The 21,924-nt window shown below is 35.6% G+C and overlaps 1 protein-coding gene across 3 annotated transcripts in view; it reads right to left on the bottom strand.

Annotated features, from left to right (window-relative positions):
- Positions 1–21,924, bottom strand: part of KDM4C (lysine demethylase 4C) — a 247,931-nt gene that overhangs the window by 80,761 nt on the left and 145,246 nt on the right. For all 3 annotated transcript variants that reach the window (XR_005978292.2, XM_030259016.4, XM_030259019.4), the window contains 3 exons: positions 12,924–13,105; positions 11,903–12,119; positions 10,933–11,009 (listed from right to left, as the gene is read on the bottom strand). Coding sequence is in view for 2 of the 3 variants with exons in the window: in XM_030259016.4 (XP_030114876.3) it covers positions 10,933–11,009; positions 11,903–12,119; positions 12,924–13,105 (476 nt within the window). In the remaining variant the exon portion in view is untranslated. The remainder of the gene's footprint in view (positions 1–10,932; positions 11,010–11,902; positions 12,120–12,923; positions 13,106–21,924) is intronic.

Raw genomic sequence — 21,924 nt, 5'->3', positions numbered from 1 at the left:
GGGGGAAAACATTTTAGAAGGAGAAACAGTTTTAAATATCGATGAGACATAAGGAAAAAGTTTTTGACAAATATGGGTAGTGAAACACTGGACCAGATTGCCCAGAGAGGCAGTGGATGCCCCATCCCTGGAAACATTCAAGGTCAGGTCATACAGGGCTCTGAGCAAACTGATCTAATTGAGAATGTTCCTGCTCATGGCAGGGAATTTGGACTAGATAACCGTTAAAGGTCCCTTCCAACACAAACTCGTCTATGATTCTGTGCTTCTGTGCTCTCAAAGAGAATGTCTGTGCATCCCTGTGTACCTGCCTGCAGTCAGCCTATTATGTAAAAATCAGGAAAAGAATATATATCATTATAAAACATCACGTTAGAAGGTATCCAGTCTCTCATTCACTATTACTTTGCAAATCCTTTAAACAAGTAATTTTTTCATTCATATTTGCATTAAATAATAATTTCATAAGCAAATTATTTTACACATATCTAAATTAAATCTTAGACCATTTTAAATTGCTCATCACCTTAAAAAATCTCCGTAACATTCTAGAATTACAAGAAGGCTTTCTCTCTTCCAGTATCTGTATAAAGTAAGATATCTCCATAAAATCCACAAGTTTTATACAATAATATTTATTTAATCTTTCAGCTTTTTTTGTGCAAATGATGCTTTTTTTTTTTCATAACAATACATATCATATTCACTGTTTCTGGAATAAATGTTTCCCCTTGCTTTCACAGAAACATTGTTGCAACCAGCAACCCTAATCTCACTTCTCTGCTTCAATCACTTCAAGAAACTGGTGGAAAAACCTCAACTCAGTGTGAATTAACCATGCTTCCTTTGGTACACACATCCAAAAGATGGATCACCTTTTTTGAAGGGTATGTCGCTACTCAGGCATAGCTGCATATTAATTTTTGTTGCATGGATAAATATTACACAAAATCCAAGCCTGTTCATGCTCATTTATATTTTTAAATGAATACATTTTCTTATCTTTCAGTATTTTTTTAGTGTCTGCCAAAATTCTGTCATATTCACAGTAATGCTTACAAAAAGCAGTTTTCACACTTCCATATCCCTATACCTACTTCATCAGCAATAGCTGTCTCCATAGGAGACAAGAAGCTGTCTGACACAGCAAGGCAGTAGAATTCTGCCAAGGTATAGTAAAGGGATATATATTAAGTAATCTAACAGTTATTTTTATTGAAAATTATGATCATCCACCACACAATCCCCTTTCTTGTTTAACTTCTATTTCTTGTTTGCTAAGGCCCTGTAAATTACAATAGCATCTCCAAAGAATTGCATTTATCCAGTTAAATGAAAAAGAAATTCAAGCTTTTGTCAGTGGAAGACAGGGTAAAACACAATATATATAACTCTTAATGAATTGTTCCTGACACATTTTCCAAAATTTCCTCTTAAAATGTAGTTTCCATAAGCAACCTAATAATCTCTTCCAGCTCTTTGGCATCCATGCCATTAGGGAGCTTTTAATTTAAACTAACAAGTAGATTCCCTGCTTAAGCCTCTTCCTTTTTACTTTATGTATGATAAACATAAAAAGCCCCATATTGTCCCTTTCTTTTTTTGACATTTTCCATCTATAGACTCCTAGTCAGTTAAACAACCACAATTTTTCTACCTAACTGACTTTATCTGTGGCCGCGTTCTCCCTTTTGAAATGTAATGAGAAGAGATCTTCAGTGATCTCAGGCAAAATATGTTTCATTTTTATCCCACATCTGGGGAGATGTGCTTACACAGCCATGACTTGTGTAGCACATGGACAATAATCTCCAGGATCTTTTCTACAGCAGCAGCTGACATCACTGCTCCATTCTTTGTCTGTATTCTAGCTTCAGTATCTTACAATCTTCTCACATTGTCTTCTTGTTTTCCAAGTTATCTCAGTAATTTATTAAGATTTTGCTCATTTCTGATTGCCCTTACTTCACAGGCCTCACTAAAAATAAGCCAACAGCCTGTCTTCAGCTAACATCTCCTGTAACAGCTTCTGCAAAAGGGATAACCATACAGTTTGTGGCTGTATGGTTTTTTTACTGGTCAAACCAGTAAAAAGACTGTGTAATGTTTGACAAATGCAACTGAAAAAATTAGACTTGGAAAAGGGTTTGACTTCAATAAGAAGTCAGTTGCTATTGAAAGAAACCAGTAGTAGATTCAAAACAAACAACCAAAAAAACCAGAAGGATTCTTCACACATGCCCGTTTGCCAGATGTGGGTGCTAAAATTTTACACTAGTTGAGAAAAAAATCTGCCTATGCGCATGAAAAACAAATCCAGCAAAGATTACTTTATACTAAGGAACCAGAAAGATGCTGCCTTTGGCTAAGACAATTTCTTATTTCCACGTTGCAGGAGATTGAGAAAGCATTAGGAATGCCTGTTCAAGACACATATTCTTCATCAGGTATTAATTTCTTGCCCTGAAAGAGATAATAACAGACTAGAACAGACTTCAGTTTAATTCTTATGGCACATCTTACTGCTCTACATAACCTGCAGTTTAAAACCTTCATATGCAGAAACACTACCTAGATATTAAGGAAAATCCACATGCTTAGCACTAAACACACAATGGAATATGTATTACATATCATATAGGTTTAATTTTCCTAATCCATGATCCCAAAAAGCAACAACAAAATAAGCAATTTTACTAATCTATTATTATCATTCACTTAATAAGCTATTGTGGTAACTTTATTGACACAGATTTATTTAGCAGTGATTTTACATGAAGTAGTATTTTCAAGTAATTTTAACACATTTTAGCTAGTGATTTGAAGCATTACATTGGGAAGAACATTAAAGATCATCTAGTCCAACTCCCCTGCAATGGGCAGGGACACCTTCCTAGGCCAGGTTGCTCAGGGCCCCATCCAACCTGGCTTTGCACACTACCAGGGATGGAGCATCCACCACTTTTCTGGTAAGCTTCAAAGTAAAGAATTTCTTCCTTACATCTAATCTAAACCCTTCAACAATTTAAAGTCACTATCACTTGATAATGTCTTAAGCATCAAGTAGGACACTACATATTCAGTAAATAATGTATTTACATCCTTTTTTCATCAGCTCAAGCCAATTGACTTCAAGTAGCATCTAAAAACCTAAGAAAAGTGGTTAGAGGTTTGGAAAGGTTTTGGGTTTGGCTTTTTTCCCCCTGAAATATTTCAAATAGGAGATCAAAACAGTTTCAAGAGTCAACTGCTCCAAAGATGTGTTACAATAATGCCAATTTACTAGTCTCCTCTAAAAACAACTAATCAAAACAGGCATTTAATGTTCAACTCTGCTACAGCTAAGTCAAATAGATAAAAATTGTAGGGCTTTGGCTGTTAAATGTATTTTGTTTTCTTCAAGCCACTCTGATTAGCTTTATAGATAGAAACCTTTGAACTGAAAATAAATATCCTTAGTATTCCATCTCTTCTCTCCATTGCATTGTAATGCCCAAGGCCATACTCCTAGTAATATTAACACAGATGTGCATTTGGATATGGCATTGCTACATTTTACCTGTCTCATTTTCCCAGCTTATTCATACTTGTGTCTATATTTATCCTTGTGTAAAGAGAAATGTGTTGGTGTTTCTCTTGAAAATGTTGTTTTCAGCAATGGTCCACTAATGGATATGCTAATCTTTCTGCACCAAGGAAATAATTTTCACTTGGTAAATAGCTTTTGAAATTACTGAATTTCAGTTCAAAGTCCACTACTGTATCCACTTTGAGCTATTTCCTTCAGTGACAAAGAGACAAACTTCTTTTTTTTTAGTGACAAAATATCTGCAAAAAATAATAAACTGCATAAAACCTGATGTTTATCTAGTAAAAGATTCAGATTCAGTTTCCTGACAAAGAATACCATTCTTAACAGAATTGCTAGATGCTACAAGTCACAACCTTCATTTGTATTTTAAGTGATAAAAGTTCCCACTGATTATGGAGGCTGAGTAATTCCATGAAAGGGATACCAACCACAGGTTAATATTTATTTAACATGTAGAAAGATCTTTGGCTGCAAGCTTAAGGTATGTTCTCAAAAATAAGAAGTGGCCAGGCTTCTTTTTGTGGATGAACATTTTACTCTTTCAGTTGCATCCAAGTCTGTTCAAGACATCCACCTTTGGAAATTCAAAGTTTACAAATCATCAGCTACTTAATTTCCACATTTAAGTAACCTAATCCTGCAAACATTCAGTCTGCCCTGCCCTTGATTTAGAGATAGCAAAAAATTTCCTTGCAGTTGCAGCTCCTATATCATACCAATGTTGAGCAACAGTATAAAGGGCAAGTAGTGTTTCACTACACTGCCCATAGCATTATTAACAGTGATCTCCAAGACTGCTAAGGGCAGGAGAGAGCTGGCTAGGATAAGACTTCAAACTGACAGGAAAGGGGGATTGAGATGGAAAATGGCAATATGGAGACAATTCCACAGCCAGAGAAGAAATGATAAGTGAGGCTGAGACTGAAATGAGAATCAAAATACTCATTTAGGTAACTGGAGTAAAAAAACTCTCACAACTTGACAAGGGTGGGTGCTATGTGTCCTTTCTCCCTAGAATGTAAATATAGGAAGTAAAACGCATCCCTAAGTATAAAATGGAGACTATTAAATCCCTGAAGTATTTTCTGTGATAGTGTTTATTAGTCACTCAGATCTAGAAAATACTTATAGTAGAAAGAGCAATTGTTCCCATACAATTGAACAAGAAAGATTACACATCTCCTTTGAAGAGGAGTCAAAAGGAATGAGATAACCTTTCCCAAAATGATAATAAATAAGCCATTGAAAATACAAAACTGATCATTCTTCCTGCAAAATACAAAGAGATAGCAAAAATCACTTTTACACAGAGGAAAACCCCTCAGGGAATTCCAAGCAAAAATACAGGCTGAGTGGAGAATTGATCAAGGCCAGCCCTGGTGAGAAAGAGCTGGGGCTGTTGGTTGACAGGAAGCTCAGTGTGAGTTGCTCACAACCCAGGAAGCCAGCCATATCTTGGGGCTTGCATCACAAATAGTAAGGTCAGCAGGTCAATGGAGGCGATTCTGGACCTCAAAGAGACCCCGCCTGGAGTTCTTCATTCAGCTCTGGTACCCCAAAAAAAGACCTACTGAAGTGGGTCCACAGAAGGCCAATAAAAAGATCAGGAGGCTGGAGGACCTTTCCTGTGGAGACAGGCTAAGAGAGTTGGGGTTGCTCAGCCTGGAGAAGAGAAAGCTTCAGGCAGACCTTAGAGAGCCTTCCACTACCTAAAAGGGGCTACAAGAAAGATGATAAGGCTTCAAACTGAAAGAGAGTAGATCTAGGTTATAGAAGAAAGAAATTCACCATGAGAATCATTAGACACTGGAACAGGTTGCTTAGAGAAGTTGTAGATATTCCTTGCACACGCGTGGAAATGTTCAAGACCAGTTTGGATGTGGCCTCGAGCAACCTGGTCTAGTGAAAGACCATGTCCATGGTAGGGTGTTGGACTAAATTATCCATAAGGTCTCTTCCAACCTTTCCATGATTCTATGAACACTAAAACGAAATGCTTAGCAAGTACAACAGGAATGATGGTGTATCTAATAGGTATTTATATATGATAAAAAATATGTAGGCTTAATCCCATTATTGTAGGCAGCAAATATTAGAGTTTAACCTGAGTACCTTCATAAGAAAAGCTGTACCTTTAAGAAAGCAGCATAATACAAGCTGGCCAGATCAAGATATCCTGCTACTGCCTTTTTTTTAACATGTTTTTACTTTCACTGACTTTGTAGCACTACCTCTAGAGATCAGAAATCACCACTCAGGATAAATTAAGGTTGCGTAAGTTTGAAGGAGGTTCTCTGGTCCAATCTCCAAGTTCTCTGGTTCCATCTCCAAGCAGGACCAGATTCAAAACTACTTCTGACTGAAATCATAATTCACCCCTCAGGGAATCTCTTCCTCGTAATATGAGAATATCCACATAGCTGGAGGCAATCAAAGCTGTCAAGCCTTTTGACATGAGCATCAGTGGCAAAGGTTGATTTGGCAAACTCCAGTGAAGGGAATTAAAGGTCAAAATTAGCTTTGGGGTTGAGCCTTATGGCACTTATGTTAAAAACATATTTTCTCAGTTTAATGGTCTTCAGTTTGGCTTCTGTGACAGCATCAGAGAAACCTCATATTTACAAACCTGTTAAAATATGTTATTTCAAAGGTTGAGTTTTGCAAGCAATAAATATCCTGTTACTAGTATAATACCAAAACCGGAAAGAAATATAATGCTCCCCACATCTAATGGGTACATGGTTGCCACCAGCATTTAAAATTCTCCCTGTAAGTCAAGTTTTTTGCATAGAAGGTTTGCAAAAATCCAGATTTTAAAAAATAAAAAATAAATATTTGTAAAAAATAATCAGAAGGTCTTATTTTTCTGAAAACAAAACAAAAAAACCCCCACAGAAATATTAAGGGTTTTAATTTTTCTATTATAGCCAGATTTTTCTGTTCAATAGTTTCTTTTATTAACAATATTCAAATGCATTTAAGGCTTGGTACAAAAATCAGTCTGAAAATTAAGACACTGTATCACCAACTCACATGTATTGAGTTAATTTTGGCAGACAACAGGCTCTGAAAACAGGAGTTTATAATGGAAATGATGACACCATATCAGCGAGAAAGGCACCACTACAAAAAGAACAGTCAAAATCATTCTTTTCAGTAGAGTGGAATAGGGCAGTTTGTGAGCAGGAATGTGGAAAAACTCTTACATGCCACTTTTCTGATGCCTTTGGGAAAAATGAACCAAAAATCCTTCAAATTAAAGCGTTATTCTAACCATAAATGCAAAGAAACCCAAAGACTGATTATCAATAAATAGTATACAAAGCATAAAAAAGTTCAACTATAGAAAAAGAAATTCTGCTGAGCTATTTCAACATAGATCTCTTCTCAAAATGACTGAATCATGAAGCCAGCCATTGAAGTGTGTTTACCTGTTTCCTGACTTGTTCTTCTTTCTACTCCTTTCCTGTCCCAAAACCTTTGTTGTCTAAATAACAAAGGTACTCCATGTTTATGTATTATAGCTATTGGGTGACCACATCCTTCCTCATTGGACAGTATATTGCATTCTCTGTAATGCCAGTCATTATTCTTCCTGACTTCACTAACTTTTTCTAGCTGAAGCATCTAAGATTAATGAAGCGTTTGTTCTCAATCAAGGCACTTTATATGAATTCAGTTACACTTTCAGGATCCATGCAGATGACTTATTTAATATCATTTTATTTCTTTATATTTTTGGGAGGATTGATTTATGGCCAATTTTGTCCATTAGCATAGACCATTCTGTATCACTCTTCTCTTTTGCCAATAACTGTTACCAGGACCTACTATGTAGTAGAACATAAAGATGCATTATTTATCATGAATGCAGGTATATCCTAGAGGGTGAAAATTTGACATAATTTGGCATATTGTAAAGCATACTACTTCAGCTACTTAAAGATGCTGAAACTGCAAGAAAGCAGTACGCTTCCGAATCTCAAAATCGGTTTCCTCTCATAAAATAAACTACAATAGCCATCAAGGAAAAGTCTGGCTCTGTCAATCTAAATCCATATAGGTATATTTCTATTTCCATATTTTAATGATGTTCATAGCTGGGATCCACACATAATAAAGTTTGATTTAGCTATTAAGACAATTCTCATTCCTACAGTGCTCTCATACTTCATTGCTTTGCAAAGTCATACTAATACACAGAAGCCTAACAGAGACCAAATTTTCCATGAAGTTAATGTAACTGCTGTGATTTTAAGAAAGTATAATCTAACAGAATTTAAAACAATTTTTGTAAGCAGAGGAATGAAAAGGAATTTTTCCTCCTAAGTGAACTCTGAAACAAGGTTGTACCAATGTTTCATAAATTCCATTTTATTCTTCATTACACAAAACTTTCTTTTTCCTTGTTTTCCAATCTACCTTCTCTTCAGGATTTAATGCCTTAGCCAGAAAGGAATTTCTCAGATGGGTCATCTTCAGTTTTATCGCCTTCTCTTAGGAATCAATATGAAGTGTAGGGAAAACAATTTCAAACATCCAGGAAGCTGGACTTTCAGGGAGTCAGTATTCCCTAATAACTAAGTCTTCCCATACTGTGCACTCTTCTGTGATAAAAAAAGTAAATTTTGGAAGGTATTTATATATAATTCCCACAGAGAGCCACATCTGTTTCAGATGTTCTACAACAGCTGCAGTTTTTTAGGAATGATTATGCAGAACAAAAATTTAGATGAATGCGATTTTTTATTTAATTCATGTAGAAACTTGAAGTCTCAACTGTGACAGTTGGCATGTAGAATACACTTACACCATATTCCCTACAGTAAAAAAAACAAAAGGTTGTGGAAATAAGGTATTTTCTCTAATTTGCATCCCTCTCTCCAGAGAGACTTATGGTACTACATAGCAAGTTACAATACAAGTAAAATAATATATGCAAAACAACAGGTATAGAAAACACATTTTGTGTTTAGTTTCAGTCAAAAAAGGTGTAGCAAGGATGGAGAGGTCCGAAGAAGGGCCATATAGATTACCAAAGGACTGGGAAGTCATTTGTTAGGCCATGAGTAAAGTCTTAGGGGAGACTTGATCAGGGTTCCAGTATTTAAAGGGTGACTACGATGAAGATGGAGATTCCCTTTCTTACAAGGAGACACATGGAAAATATGAGGGGTAATGGGTACAAATTATTCCTGGAGACAGTCTGATTAGACACAAGAGGAAAGAATTTCACAGCAAAAACTATTGCAGTAATCTCCCCAGAGAACTGGCGAGTTTCCCTATGTTGGACACTTGAAATTCATCTTAACAGGGTGTTAGGCTGTCTTGTCCAGATATTGCCAAAAGACGTTGGACCAGGCAATTCCTGATGTCCTCATCCAACCTGGTATTCTATGAGTATATGAAAAAATTATGAAAATTTAAAAATTGATTCAGAAAAGAAACATATGCATTTAATTCAAAGCAAGCATAAAACTTCAGGCTGCAGGTTGGTAGGACTAACTTGAATTGCTGATTTTTAAAAGGGTAGCCCTTTGAGACAGCAGTATATTTAATTAACTTTTCATTTTTAATGTACAGAAGATTGGTTAAAAGTGAACCAATAGCAATTATCTTAAGTATAATTCTAGGATTAGATAAAAGTAATGTACTGTTTTGAAGTGAAAGCTGTTAGGATAAACTAAGGTTATCATCCAAACTCTGAAGGAACAGAAACATTATACTAAAATGACAAATAGGATGAAATATATATCAGCAATTATTATCATGCTGATGTCAGGACTGAGGTTCCACACTGACAAAAATATACTAGCATAATTAAGTTGGATTCTGAACTAATAAAGTTTTCCCCACAGACAGCTACAGCCACATTGATTGCAATGAATAATACTATCCAAACAAGCAAAAGAGAACTATAGAACAAACAAAATTCAGTGTCTATTTTATCATTCTGACTCAAGGCACAATCAAGTCTTCTTCAACTATTCCCGAAAAATATTTCCATAATATGTTTTTAAAAATATTAAAACAGTAGCTTCTATAAAATCTCTATTATCTGTTGCTCACTAGTTTTAGAAATAAAAATTATTAAAAATTCCTGATAATAACTTCTGCTGATGCAGCTTAAAGTCTCTACAATTCATCTTGTCCCTGAAAGACAAGAAAGAGATTCCCTATCTTACAAGGAGTCACATGGAAAATACGAAGGGTAATGGGTACAAGTTATTCCTAGAGACAATCTGATTAGACACAAGAGGAAAACATTCCAGAATGGTAATTGCTTATGTTACTCTTAATTATATGCACATAATTTTACATTACAAAATATGACTTTTTATTCTTTCTACCTTCCTCTCATTATACTAAGATTACATCTTTTTCAATCCTCCCTTATGGAATGATTGACATCTATCAGGAATGATTAAAAGAATTTTGGTTTCTTGCAATTTCAGTTGCATCTCTTGTATCTTCCATCATGTTTTTTTGAAAATTTTATGTCTACTGTTACAGTTCTTCAGCTGGACTCTTACCAAAGCTGAAAAGAGCAGAAAGATTGTTCCAAGGATTTTTTTCAGGCTTGGCTTCTAGTACAAACCTAAAGCATCCTCTTGTGATTTTATGGTTTCTACAGAACTGCTGACATGTTCACTTTGTGACCAGAGTGGTCACAACTGCAGCAGGCAACAGGAACTTTTGTAGAGCCTGCCATATATTATGTGTGCATAGCTGACAACATGTTGTCTTGGGGTTCTGTGGTCAAGATGACCCCGAGATCATAAAAAGTCTTTTTCTCCCAGCCCTGCCACCAAAGAAGAAGTTCAGATGCATCAGTGTTCCTTCTCAGGGTTGTTTACTTCCTCTAACCTATAACATTCTTTCTCTGACCTGCTAAGCTCTGTCTAGCAAGTCAGATCATGGCATTCTGTCTGCCCTCTAGGGCAGTGTTTACATTTTATACTATGAACTACATGTACTTTATTTATGATTCCCAATACCTATCACCTATGTTAGACAGTGTGTCTCTACTCCAAACCACCATCACAGTGAAAGATGGAGGACAAGAAGAAGGAGAAGGACAAGACACGCCTAAATTCCTCCATCTTGCCTCCTGAACTCCATTCTAAAAAATCCCAAAATTCTACTCTACACTCGTAAGTACTCTCCCTATCTCTGCTGAACTTCACATGATTTATTTTTCAATAAAATTTAACAAGTAGTTTTTCCCCAGCAAGCATGATCAGAAAAAATACACAGGCTACATACCACATGAAATAATGTACATGCTACCTGTTTTTCCTCCCTTAATCTCTAGTGTGTTAGATAGCTAAACAACTTACAGCTGTCCAGGCTTCTATTCTGCATCGAGAACACAACCACTCATTATGGATTTCATGAGAAGGAACACCGTAGCAACCTAGAATAAGAGAACTAGATTGATTATATTCTGCCTTTTTATCAGTGATGTAATACAATGCAATTATACATAAACCTTAATAAAACACTTCTGCCCTGTGACAAAGGAGACAATCTAGGCTTACTGTTAATATCATGGTCTATAAAATACATCTTCCCAAAACCTAAATAAAAAGAATCCACCAAAAACTCCATAAGAAAACCAAAACAAAACCCCAACAAACTAAACTGAACAACAAAAACTTCAAGAACCCAAAAAACCAAAATCACAATGCATTTCTTATTTTTGTCATTGCAATATCATATCACCAACTCTTCCTGAAGTAAAAATTTGACTTAATGTACTGACATTTATTCTGGGCAATATACCATATTTCCAAATACCTTGTGGACCTTTTAGACTTAACTATTGAAGTTCTACAGTCTTTAGAAGATAATGCAGAAAAATCCATGCATTCATCAGTTACTCTTGCAATTAAAAAAAAGAATTCTAAGTGAAGGAAAATACTGCATCCCCAAACTTAACAGCAATATTCACAAGTCCTTCAGGAGAATTTCACCCTAACTACTTAATAAGGACACACTAGCACTGCATAGTGATTTAAAATAAAGAAGCAAAACAGTAATTAAATCACTAGGTCAGAAAAAAGGATCAAAAGTCTGTGATCATTGAAAGTTTACAAAACAGTTAATTCTTCAGTATTTTCACAGCAACCTAAGTAAGAGAAAATGTAATGCAGTTTTCAAAAAAAGTTAGGTAGTGATTAAAGCATTACAAATGGAAATGTTCTTGAAGTACTTTTAAAGACATGCTAGAAGTCTAGCTAACTATTATTTATCAATAAAGCAAATTTAATATTACATTTCTGGCAACAGAACAATTGGATTATTTACTTGCATGAACCCGTATGCAACACTTTGCACATAAAATCAGAAGACTTGTTCCATCTTCTTCAACAAAGACGTTTGATGGATAGTTTTCAGTGTTTTCTTCACTATAAATAAAACACATCTCCGGAATAAGCGGTTTAGTCTTCACATCTTCTGCCATCAGTATTTCTGCTGAGTTTGCTTCATTGAAAGTAGGACTTTCTTCATCCTGATTGTCTGGCTGGAAAATAAACAAAATCTATATTTAAGTAAAAGAAAGGAGAGTCCTACTCTTCCTTGTGACAATGATGAAATAATTCCACCCCTCCCAACTTTTGTACTAAGTGCAACAGTCTCATGAGAAAATTAACTGCTTCTAAGTATTTATCATAGTCATCCCACCTTGATTGTTACAAATAACTGTGACATCTGGAATAGCACTCAGCCTGCAAACCAGTGTTATTGGAGTAGTGTTCAATGGTACTGTACCTCTTGGGCCATTTAACTCAGTCCAGTGCAATAAAGGCTTTTTTCCTGGTTCCCACACTGAGGAAATTTCAATTTAGCACCTTCCAAGTTAGCAATACAGTACTACAATACCATTTTTACTTGCCATTTGACACAGTAATTCCACAAGACAGTGTCAAACAGTGCTCTGAATTAGACTGTTTCTGAAGGAATATTTTTCCTGAGAAGGCTTAAGTACTGTGAAAACACTTATTTCCTTAACACTGAACAAAGGCAGCATAAAAAAGGCTCTGATAAAAAATATTTACACACCAAAAAGTGTAATTTCAAGGGAAAATACACACACACACTAAGACAAACCCAGCATAAATGGTAGTAGGAGGCATACAGTGTCTGCAGCCAAGGATAGATGCAGGTGAGAAAAGTATCAGTTCTAATTTTAATGCCAGTGAGTTTATTTAGCTCTCTTACAAATGAAATGCGTAAGTTTATATTTTTCATAATTTCTTGGAAATTAAGTAGCCAGGCAGCTATTTCACACTTAATCCAGAGATGAAGCTGTGGGAATCTTGCTTACCCTATAGTATGGCATGAGAAGAGTGCAAATAGCACAGTGAGGTTCCTTTTTTGCACAAGCTGCATTGTATTCTTTTTCAGCATTGAAATTGGGTGGTCTTGTCTGCCACAGGTAGACCAGCGGCTTGGCCCATGCCTCTGATTCTTGAACTTTCTCTTCAGTTAAGGTAGTCTTGGGCAGTTCTAAAAGAAAGCAAACAATGTCTATATGATAGTCACTGAATGAAGATAAACAACAATTAATCTGTCAAGTGTGCTAACAAAGATAAAACAATCTTACAAGTCTGTGTGCAAATATGGATGCAGAAACCTAAAATAAAGTTGCATAAGGAAAAACACACAAATAAGTGCTCTGACACCTCTGCCATGAGCTGATTGCTTCACCAAAAGCATAAATAGCCCTACTGTTTACAATTTGTATTCATATCAACAACATTATGTCTCACTCTCCCACTGTCTCTTTAATGCCTCCAATCCCCTCTCCCTCCATGCACAGGGCCCTAAATTCTTTATGGATGGAACATATTGCGTCCCAGCAGCAGTGCCAGGCAAATCGCTCTACTCGCACAGGATGGCACCTCACAAACTCTTCATGGAGAGTGACACTCATTTTCCAAAGGGGAAAAAAAGGCAAACATTATAGTCAGGGAGTAATGGGGAACAATCAGATCTAATAAGTAGAGAGACATGCATGCTGGATCATATGTACAGTGCCTATTAAATCTTCCATAGTCAGTGCGAAGGCAAGTAGGTGTCAATCATTTGGTAGATAGGGACAGGCGAACGGAAGATCTCGGGATGTGACGGAAAGAAAGACCCTTCCCCCTTCTCCCTGCTTCACGTTATCTATTAACCCCAGAGCATGTAACCACACCTAACCCAGTAGTTTTCCACTCCTGACTAACCTAGAGACCTTACCAACCCCACCCTGATGTAGCAAAGTCCCCCAAGACTATTTAAACCCATGAGATAAGATAATAAACGCTTTTGACTGTCCACCACATTGGTGTCAGCGTGTGTCATTAGTCCGAGTAGCCCGGACAGGCCAGGCTGCCGTGCTGCCTCCTTGCAACCAGGTCGCCATTGCCTCCCATGAAGGCAACACAATCAGAATTATGTGAATGAGGAAAGGAAAATGTGAAAGATTTGAATTAAACATTCAGTCAACAAAAACAGTCTATGGCATACTGCCCTTTTCTAATGATGTATTTAAGAACAACTGTTCACTTCAGAAGAAGAGAAGTCCAACACAGAGAAGCATTTAATTACATTAAGCTGATTCATCACATTCCTTCAGCCCATGACTGCTTTCTCCACTTTATGAAAAAGCAGAGGCTTTATGGATCTCCTATGATAAACATCACACATTGTTACAAAACCACTATAAAACTGGCAACATTTTAATCAGTGTTGAATAAAATATCTACTAAAATCTTTGTGTACAAGCAAGCCAAATGTAATAAATGAATACATATACATATATATATATATATATACATACATATATATATATATATCCTGCATGTGGTTTTTAATCTATTTTTTATAGTTTCTCAAAATAACTAATACCAATTCAATAAACATTTGCCAGTAATCTGGGTAGAAGGGCACAAACAAAACAACTGCAAAAAAGCAGGCAGTATTTAGCAACACAGCTTTCTGGTGAAAAACTTAGCTATCTTAGCTTCAAAAGAACACCAGTGAAAAAACAGCTGAAGACAAGGAGAAGACGAGCATATAAAATGCCAGCATTACTTTTATAGCTTTTTGAAGTAGTTACTTTGGAAATTAAAAGGTTAACAAAGTTTTTGCTTAAAAAAATCTGTTCAATCATATTTTTTTCTACTGCTTGCAATTTTAAAGAACTGCAAAACACATAACTCTGCAAGTTATTTCTCTAGTTCTCTCCCTATCTATTTAAATTTTCCTTTAAAGAGTCATCTTACAAGTAGCTTCAGCCTTACAGGTCGTTTTTTGGTTTTTTTTTTAATTTTTCCTTTTACATTATTTTCCTTCAGGAGCTTGTACTCATTACTTTAAGTATTTTCATTATAGACCTCACAGAAAATTCAGAGCTTGATTCTCCCTTATGAAGAAAACAAAGGGGCACACAGAATTTGTATTATCTTCCATACCCATTATCCCCTTTAAAACTGACATCCTTTAACTGCACCACTCCTTACCACCTCTGAATAATTCTCCCATGACAGCTGAAGACTTTTCCCAGAACCTCAGCCTATAATGCTCTTCTGTACTCAAAATCCATCTTCATCTTTGTCATCCTGAAATAATTCTGTGTTGATAACTGCAGTTCTTTCGTACAGTGTTCCAGCTTTTCACTGCCTACAGCAGGCTTCTGAGTTCATTACTATATTGGTTCTGGTTTTAACGAAAACAATATTTATCCCTTAATTTTATATAAATGCCATAATTTCAGTTCCCTCTTGTGTGATCTTTACAGGCTTTCCCAACCAAGAAATTGAAAAGAACATAAGACACAAGAATAAAGCTGGCTTTAATAGCCTTTTCTTGTTTTCAAGAGTTTGTATTTATTTTTGAACCTCATTCCAAAAGAAGCCAGGGACAAGATGTCGTATGTATATGTACCAGACTCTATCTTTCACAAACTCATAAAAATTTAACACTATTTTAATAAATTTATTTTTTCCTTTACACTATGTTTAGAGCACTTCCAGTTAGCTGTTGACTAGAAGCAAACACTCCTCATTCATTTGCCTTTGATCTCTTAACATCTATAATTCTGAATTCTATGTCCTTCTAGGTCCTTTGAGGTATAACTGTCTTCTCCATGATCCTTACTGCAGTCTTCTGTCTCTACACAAGCTTTCTGTTAAAATCCTCTTGTATATTATACCTTGCAACCCCTCACTCTTCTCCACCGTAACAAGAAAGGAAAATTATCTATCCTCTTTTCAGAGGGAAGCTGCCTAATCCAGTACTGAAGGGTTCACTAACAGGATACAAAATTAAGAGAAGGCAGAACAGACATTCCTAAGGATTACAAACTTTGTCTGATACTCTATTATCACCACTGTAAGGCTAATAGATTTCAGTTCTCCTCAGGAATTTCCTAGGCAACCTTGAGCCTAAATTATCATCTTTCAAGGACTTCAGAAATATTATTTCATCTCCTTATAATCAACATTCACCCACCCACACTGAAATAACCAAATTTCCAAAGAAATTGGTATTTAAAAAGAAGTTACAGAGTACATGACCCCACTACAAAGCATGTACAAACCATGACAATGCTGCCTTAAACAACTCATCAGGAACATGAAGAATGCAATATTCCATGTAACTATTCTATTATCAGTAGAACTTAGGCAGTTTCATTTTGAGTGCTTTATTTTTTGTGTGTGTGCACCAGCATCACTGAGAGGAAGAATTTCCACATAAGCTTCTCTGGTAGTACAAGTGGAGGTACCTTCCTGATTTCCATGCAGGCAGAGAAGTTAAGCGCCATCAATAAAAACTGAGAATTTGGTTAACCAAAACAGGCAAGGAAATTAAAATAAAAACTAGCTCTCCAACTGTCTGAGAGAAGGCATAGAGAATATAATTACTTGATGTAATAAACATTGCTGTCTTAGCACAGTTTATGGCCTTTCTTCACTTGTTCATTTGATAATACCCATGTCCTATTTATGACCAAAAAAAATGCGGAAAAATTAAGGGATTTTTAGATTTCTTTTTTTTTTTTCTGTTTATCCAGTGCTTCTCACTCCTTTTATTTTCTTAAATTTCTCCTTTCATTACTTACTATTTAGCTGAAGAGCAATCAGTGGTTCAGCCTAAAACAAATTTATTTTCCTAACTCACATGGTTGCATGCAGTTTCAGAGTATACACCCAGTGACCTCATGTGAGCTCAGTGTTTCTCTGATCAGATGTGTCTATTAGAAGGACATAAAACAACTGCAGCCTCCAGCTGGCTCCTTTCAAAATCCACCTTAACTGAGGACTCTCAAAATAAGAACAGAGAACAATTTGTAGTGTTCATACTGATTGAAAGATCTCAAAAACTCCACTGTCATAAGCATGCATACTTCTTACTTCAGCTGTGAATCAGTGCAAGTAGTCAAAACCTGAAAAAATCGTGGTGGAAGCATCTGTTCCTGCAGAAAAGATACATTGCCTCCCACACCCCACAAAAAAACTAAGCATCTACTTTATAAGACCAGTATGTAACGTTTCAAGAAGCACTATGAACATGACGTTTCACTCATAATCTTACATACTGCTCTTTTTCAGAAAGAGCATGAGAATACCCTCAGTTCTGGTAGAGCAAGTTTTGATGAACAGTCCCTTATGCAATGCTGCCAACCAACAACACTCTACGATATGCCCCATTATGCAATCAAGCCTCCATTGTGATAACTTGGCCTTGCTCTAAGAGCACCTACCAACAGCCCAAGACTGGCAACTTGAAAGATAAAAGTCAGCCAATGAAGTGGTCTGAAACATAATGTAGGTCTATAAGGGAGCATTCTATTTACACAGCACATGAAGTGGAGCTGAGGAATCTACCTTGATTTCTGTGTCTGTTGTAACTCAGATCAAATCACTGACACTTTCTCATAATTCACTGACAGTAAGTGCATGAATAGGACTCTGCACAGGTGCACAACAGAACTCCTTGGTGTAAATTCTGGTGTAACTTTTTTTTCAGCTTTTCAACTTGAAACATATATTTCAAATTGATAGGTAATCAAGACAAAAGTGAATAAAGCATCCTTAGTAATTCTTTCATATAGAAACTTTCAACTCAACTACAGTACAAAATACATCTCACTGTCAGAGAGAATAGAAGAAAAATACAGTATTTGAACCTGCTGGTCATGACAGAGAAATCTGCACCTCAATTGACAGTTCTGTTCAAGAGATTGTACAATCATGCATAACACATAGACACGCTGACAAATACCAATGAAAAGTATTTTATCTGCATGTCTGTTAGTATGCACATGGTTTTTAAACACTCTTATACAAATGAAATCCATTTCTTGTAACTTCTCTTAAGTTTCTGGCTGTAATTATATCACACATTCATGCTGAAGTCTAAAATGGATTAATACCAGTCAAAAAATGTATTAACTGGATGATGTAATGCAGCCTATTCCTAAGTATCTAAAAACATCTTATTGTCACCACTAACAGTGCTCAGAGATCTTGACTCCCCCTAAACCACCTGGGCATTTTTACTTCACAGCAAATATGTTTTGTAGTATTACTTTACCAGATACAATCCATAATTAGTTAAATATTTTGTTTCCTAAGGGGTTAGACCAAGTGCTCTTTTTTACAACAGAAAAGCATGAACACTTGATGATACAACTATGACTTTAAATAAATGCATAGCAGCTGATATAAATCTTACTGTATCATACTGTGCTGATTTTGGCTGGAGTAGAGCTAATTTTCTTCACAGTAGCTAGTATGGAGCTGTGTTTTGGATTTGTACTGAAAATGGTATTGATAGTATAGAGATGTTTTAGTTATTGATGAACAGTGCTTGCACAGCATCAAGGTCTTTCCTGAATCTTGTGCCACTCTGACAGTGAGCGGTACAAGAATATTCCAAGAATATTCCTATTGTCTCCCCGGTCTGGTTGGTGGGGAAGTGAGTGAGTGAGCAACTGTGTGGTGCTTAGATGTCACCTGGGCTTAAACCACAACACATATAATTCAGCCATAGTAGTAATGAATTACAAGATGATTAGCAATGCTAAACTTAATGATAGTTCCTGTATCATATTTGTACCTGAAAACAATACTTCTATAGAATCAATTAATCTCTAAAATGTAATTTCAGAAATACCAGTTCTCATGAATGTGATATTCATATGCATCTGTACTCCTTCAAATATTTAAGAAAAGTTAAACAATTCATTAAAACAAACTATGTAGACAAAAAAAAAAAAAAAATAAAAATTATAGCCCAGGATCTGTTGTCATGCAAAGGAAACTCCTTCCATAGCAAAGTATTTAGAAATAGTCACTATGCTGCTTTCCAAGTGAGTAAGTGAATGAATGGTTTGCACTAATGTTACTGGTTTAATAGTTTGTGGGAAACTTACTCCAACACACAATGCTAATGCTTTGAATGGTTTTTGCTTACTAAGTTAAACTCAAATTATCAGGCAGAAAACATTTGGGCCATTTGCAGAATGGGCTGTTGCCAGCATTTGCTGATTTAACCCAGCAGATGTGAAAAGCCATAGACACTAATACAGTACAATTTGCTTTTGCCAATCTCAACAATGATTTTGCTGCTTGGGGTTATGTTCCACTGATGTTTCCTGGCATTGTAGAGCAGCATTCTCCGCTATGAAGAGCACAGAAGCATCTGTTATTTTTCAGGTAGTTGAGCATAATCCCAGCCCTGGGAGACATTATCTATAGTTTCAAATGTCCTGGAGGAAATAATAATAATACAAATTTTAAAAAAATAAGACAAATAATAAGACAGTTGGGGAGAAGTCTTGTACTTGGTAACTTTACTGTTCCAGCAGTGTATCAGCAAACTTAGAAAACAGACAATTTCAGAAATTGTCTTTTTTTTTTTTTTTTTTTTTTAGTAATGAAAGATATAGATCTCATAGCAAAATATGAACAGAAAAGCTTTTTTATTTATTCTACTCTTCAAAACTTTATATTTCTTGTATGGGACCATTGAGTACAAGTAATATGAAGTATGCATATACACTTTTGGTTAGAGAGTAATTGCCAGATTAGCTATTAATACTTCAGTTCTCATAAAAATTGCGTGTAAAAATGACTATATTGAATCAGAGCTCTGGAAGTTAAGCCAAAGAGCTCCTGGATCAAATCAGATTTATCTCGCAAAACAAAGTAATGGAGTGCTTTAATTTAAAAAAAGTTAAATATAAAAAAGTTTAAGACATCAATTGTAGCTGATCTGAAAATATTTTGAAAAGTATGAAAAATTCAGCATTAAAAAAACCATTTTTTAAAAGACAATTTGACAGATTTGGAAGATTTGATACTGGGATACTCTGATTCTCCTGCAGGATACTATTAGAGACCCATAATGAAATTCACATTGGTTTTGTAATTGAACTGTGTATTGTGATTCCTACACTTTGCTCAATGTAATTTGTACTTGTATATTATACTGTACTATTGACTGAACCATACATTAAAATTCAACACCCTGCTAAACATAATTTGTATCTTCACTGTAATTTAAGTGCATTGCTGTACTACTCTGCTAAATGCTAAATCAAAACCCCATGTAATTTCAAATATTAAAATCCTGTATTATTAACTAAACCATCCATACACAGAATATCTAGAGGAACCTGGTCAGAGTGTATTGTACTCCTACATTAACTGGCACAGTCAGCAGGCTTTTCCTGAGGGGGAGTGGTACTCACTAAAAGAGTAAGGATTACTTTGGCAAAAACATTCTTTCTGATTTGGTGTCAGCCACAAATAAGAATCTAGTATGAAAAATCTCATTGTGATTAACACTGGCTGCAGCTGGACCACTGCCACTTAAAAGTAAATAAAGTTAGTATGAATACTAGGAAAGGCTGGAAAGATCTCAGCAGTAACTTTTAAAAGGAAGGGATGTAAAAACCCTGACCATGATTTTTCATGGAAAGCACTGATCCCACCTATACTTTGGATGAATATGAAAAAGTGGAAGATTCTAAGAAGTTGAAGAAAGGAGAGAAAAGAAGGGCTTCACAGGTTACTGGGTATTTACTTCTGAGCACTACTGTATAAGTTAGAAGAAAAATTAACACAGCATACTAGAACAAGTAAAAGAAACAGTTAAATAGTATAACTTAAAATGAAGTAAAATTCCTATTTTACTGCATTTTCAATATGTGGAATATGTAAAATGACGCTGTCAGGCTATACTGGACCCAAATCTTTCTCTCTAACAAATTGCAAAGCAACTAAAATGCATTTGATTTACATTGCTATGATTCTAATAAATTAACTTAGACAAAGCTCTGAGGACGCCCAACTCAGAGATTCAGTTTACATTTAAATGATCTGTAAAACTAGTTTTACAAAACTATAGCATTGTTATTTTTGAAAATTACCATTTTTGGTTGCTTACTAATTCCTGTAACAAAATAATTTTCTATTTGAAACACTAGATCATAAAGATACCAAATAATTACAAGGGGTAAAAATCAGTATTTCATTCACAGCATTCCCTAAATAGCTGCGTTCTATATGCACAGCTTTTTTCTGCACATGGAATGAAGAATTTAACCGTAGAAGTTAAGGTTCAAATTGTCAACGATGTCTACCTATTCTAGCTACCTAAGCTGAAGTACAAGCAACACATTCTTACTGATGGTAAAGTCCATGACTTATCCACTGTCTCCAGAAGTAGCTACTTACCATGTCCAGAAACCAAGCTTAGAGGCAACCCACTAGTCAAGGAACTTTTTTAAAATGTGGACAGGAGGCCACAGAAAGGGAGATGTTCTTAAATCTGTATGGACTGCCAACATGGAGCATTTACAGCATATTGGTATCATCATTTCCATTGTTGTATATATGTGTACATATATTGTATGTATTAAAGCAATTCCAGTAATTTCACCTGTCTTTGCGCTGTCTAAATTTAAATAATAGCCCCTGTATATATAAATCTGTTCAAAGAGTCATCTCAGCAAATCAAAGCAGAAACAAAAGAAGATCTCCTGGAATCTACTGCACAGCCTATCCGCAAAAAACACAGTTGTCAGTATAAAACCACTGCAAGTCCAAACTATAAGCTAAAGATTAGCAGATATCTTCTCTACTGAAAAGCTTTAATTCATAGCACTTATTAACAGCTGCTTTCTCAATTCCATTCCCTTGTGTAATTTTTCACAGGTCTTATGAAAAAAAAAATCGTATTTTGCATTCTAATGAAATCTGCTTGTGGTCAAATGTACTTATGACAAAAACTTGATCAATAACTAAAATTACACTGGAGATTTTAGGAAC

This window comes from Taeniopygia guttata, chromosome Z, assembly GCF_048771995.1.
Source record: "Taeniopygia guttata chromosome Z, bTaeGut7.mat, whole genome shotgun sequence".
Taxonomy (NCBI): Eukaryota; Metazoa; Chordata; class Aves; order Passeriformes; family Estrildidae; genus Taeniopygia; species Taeniopygia guttata.
The sequence above is the reverse complement of the archived record's forward strand: the minus strand, read 5'-3'. Positions and strand labels throughout refer to the sequence as shown.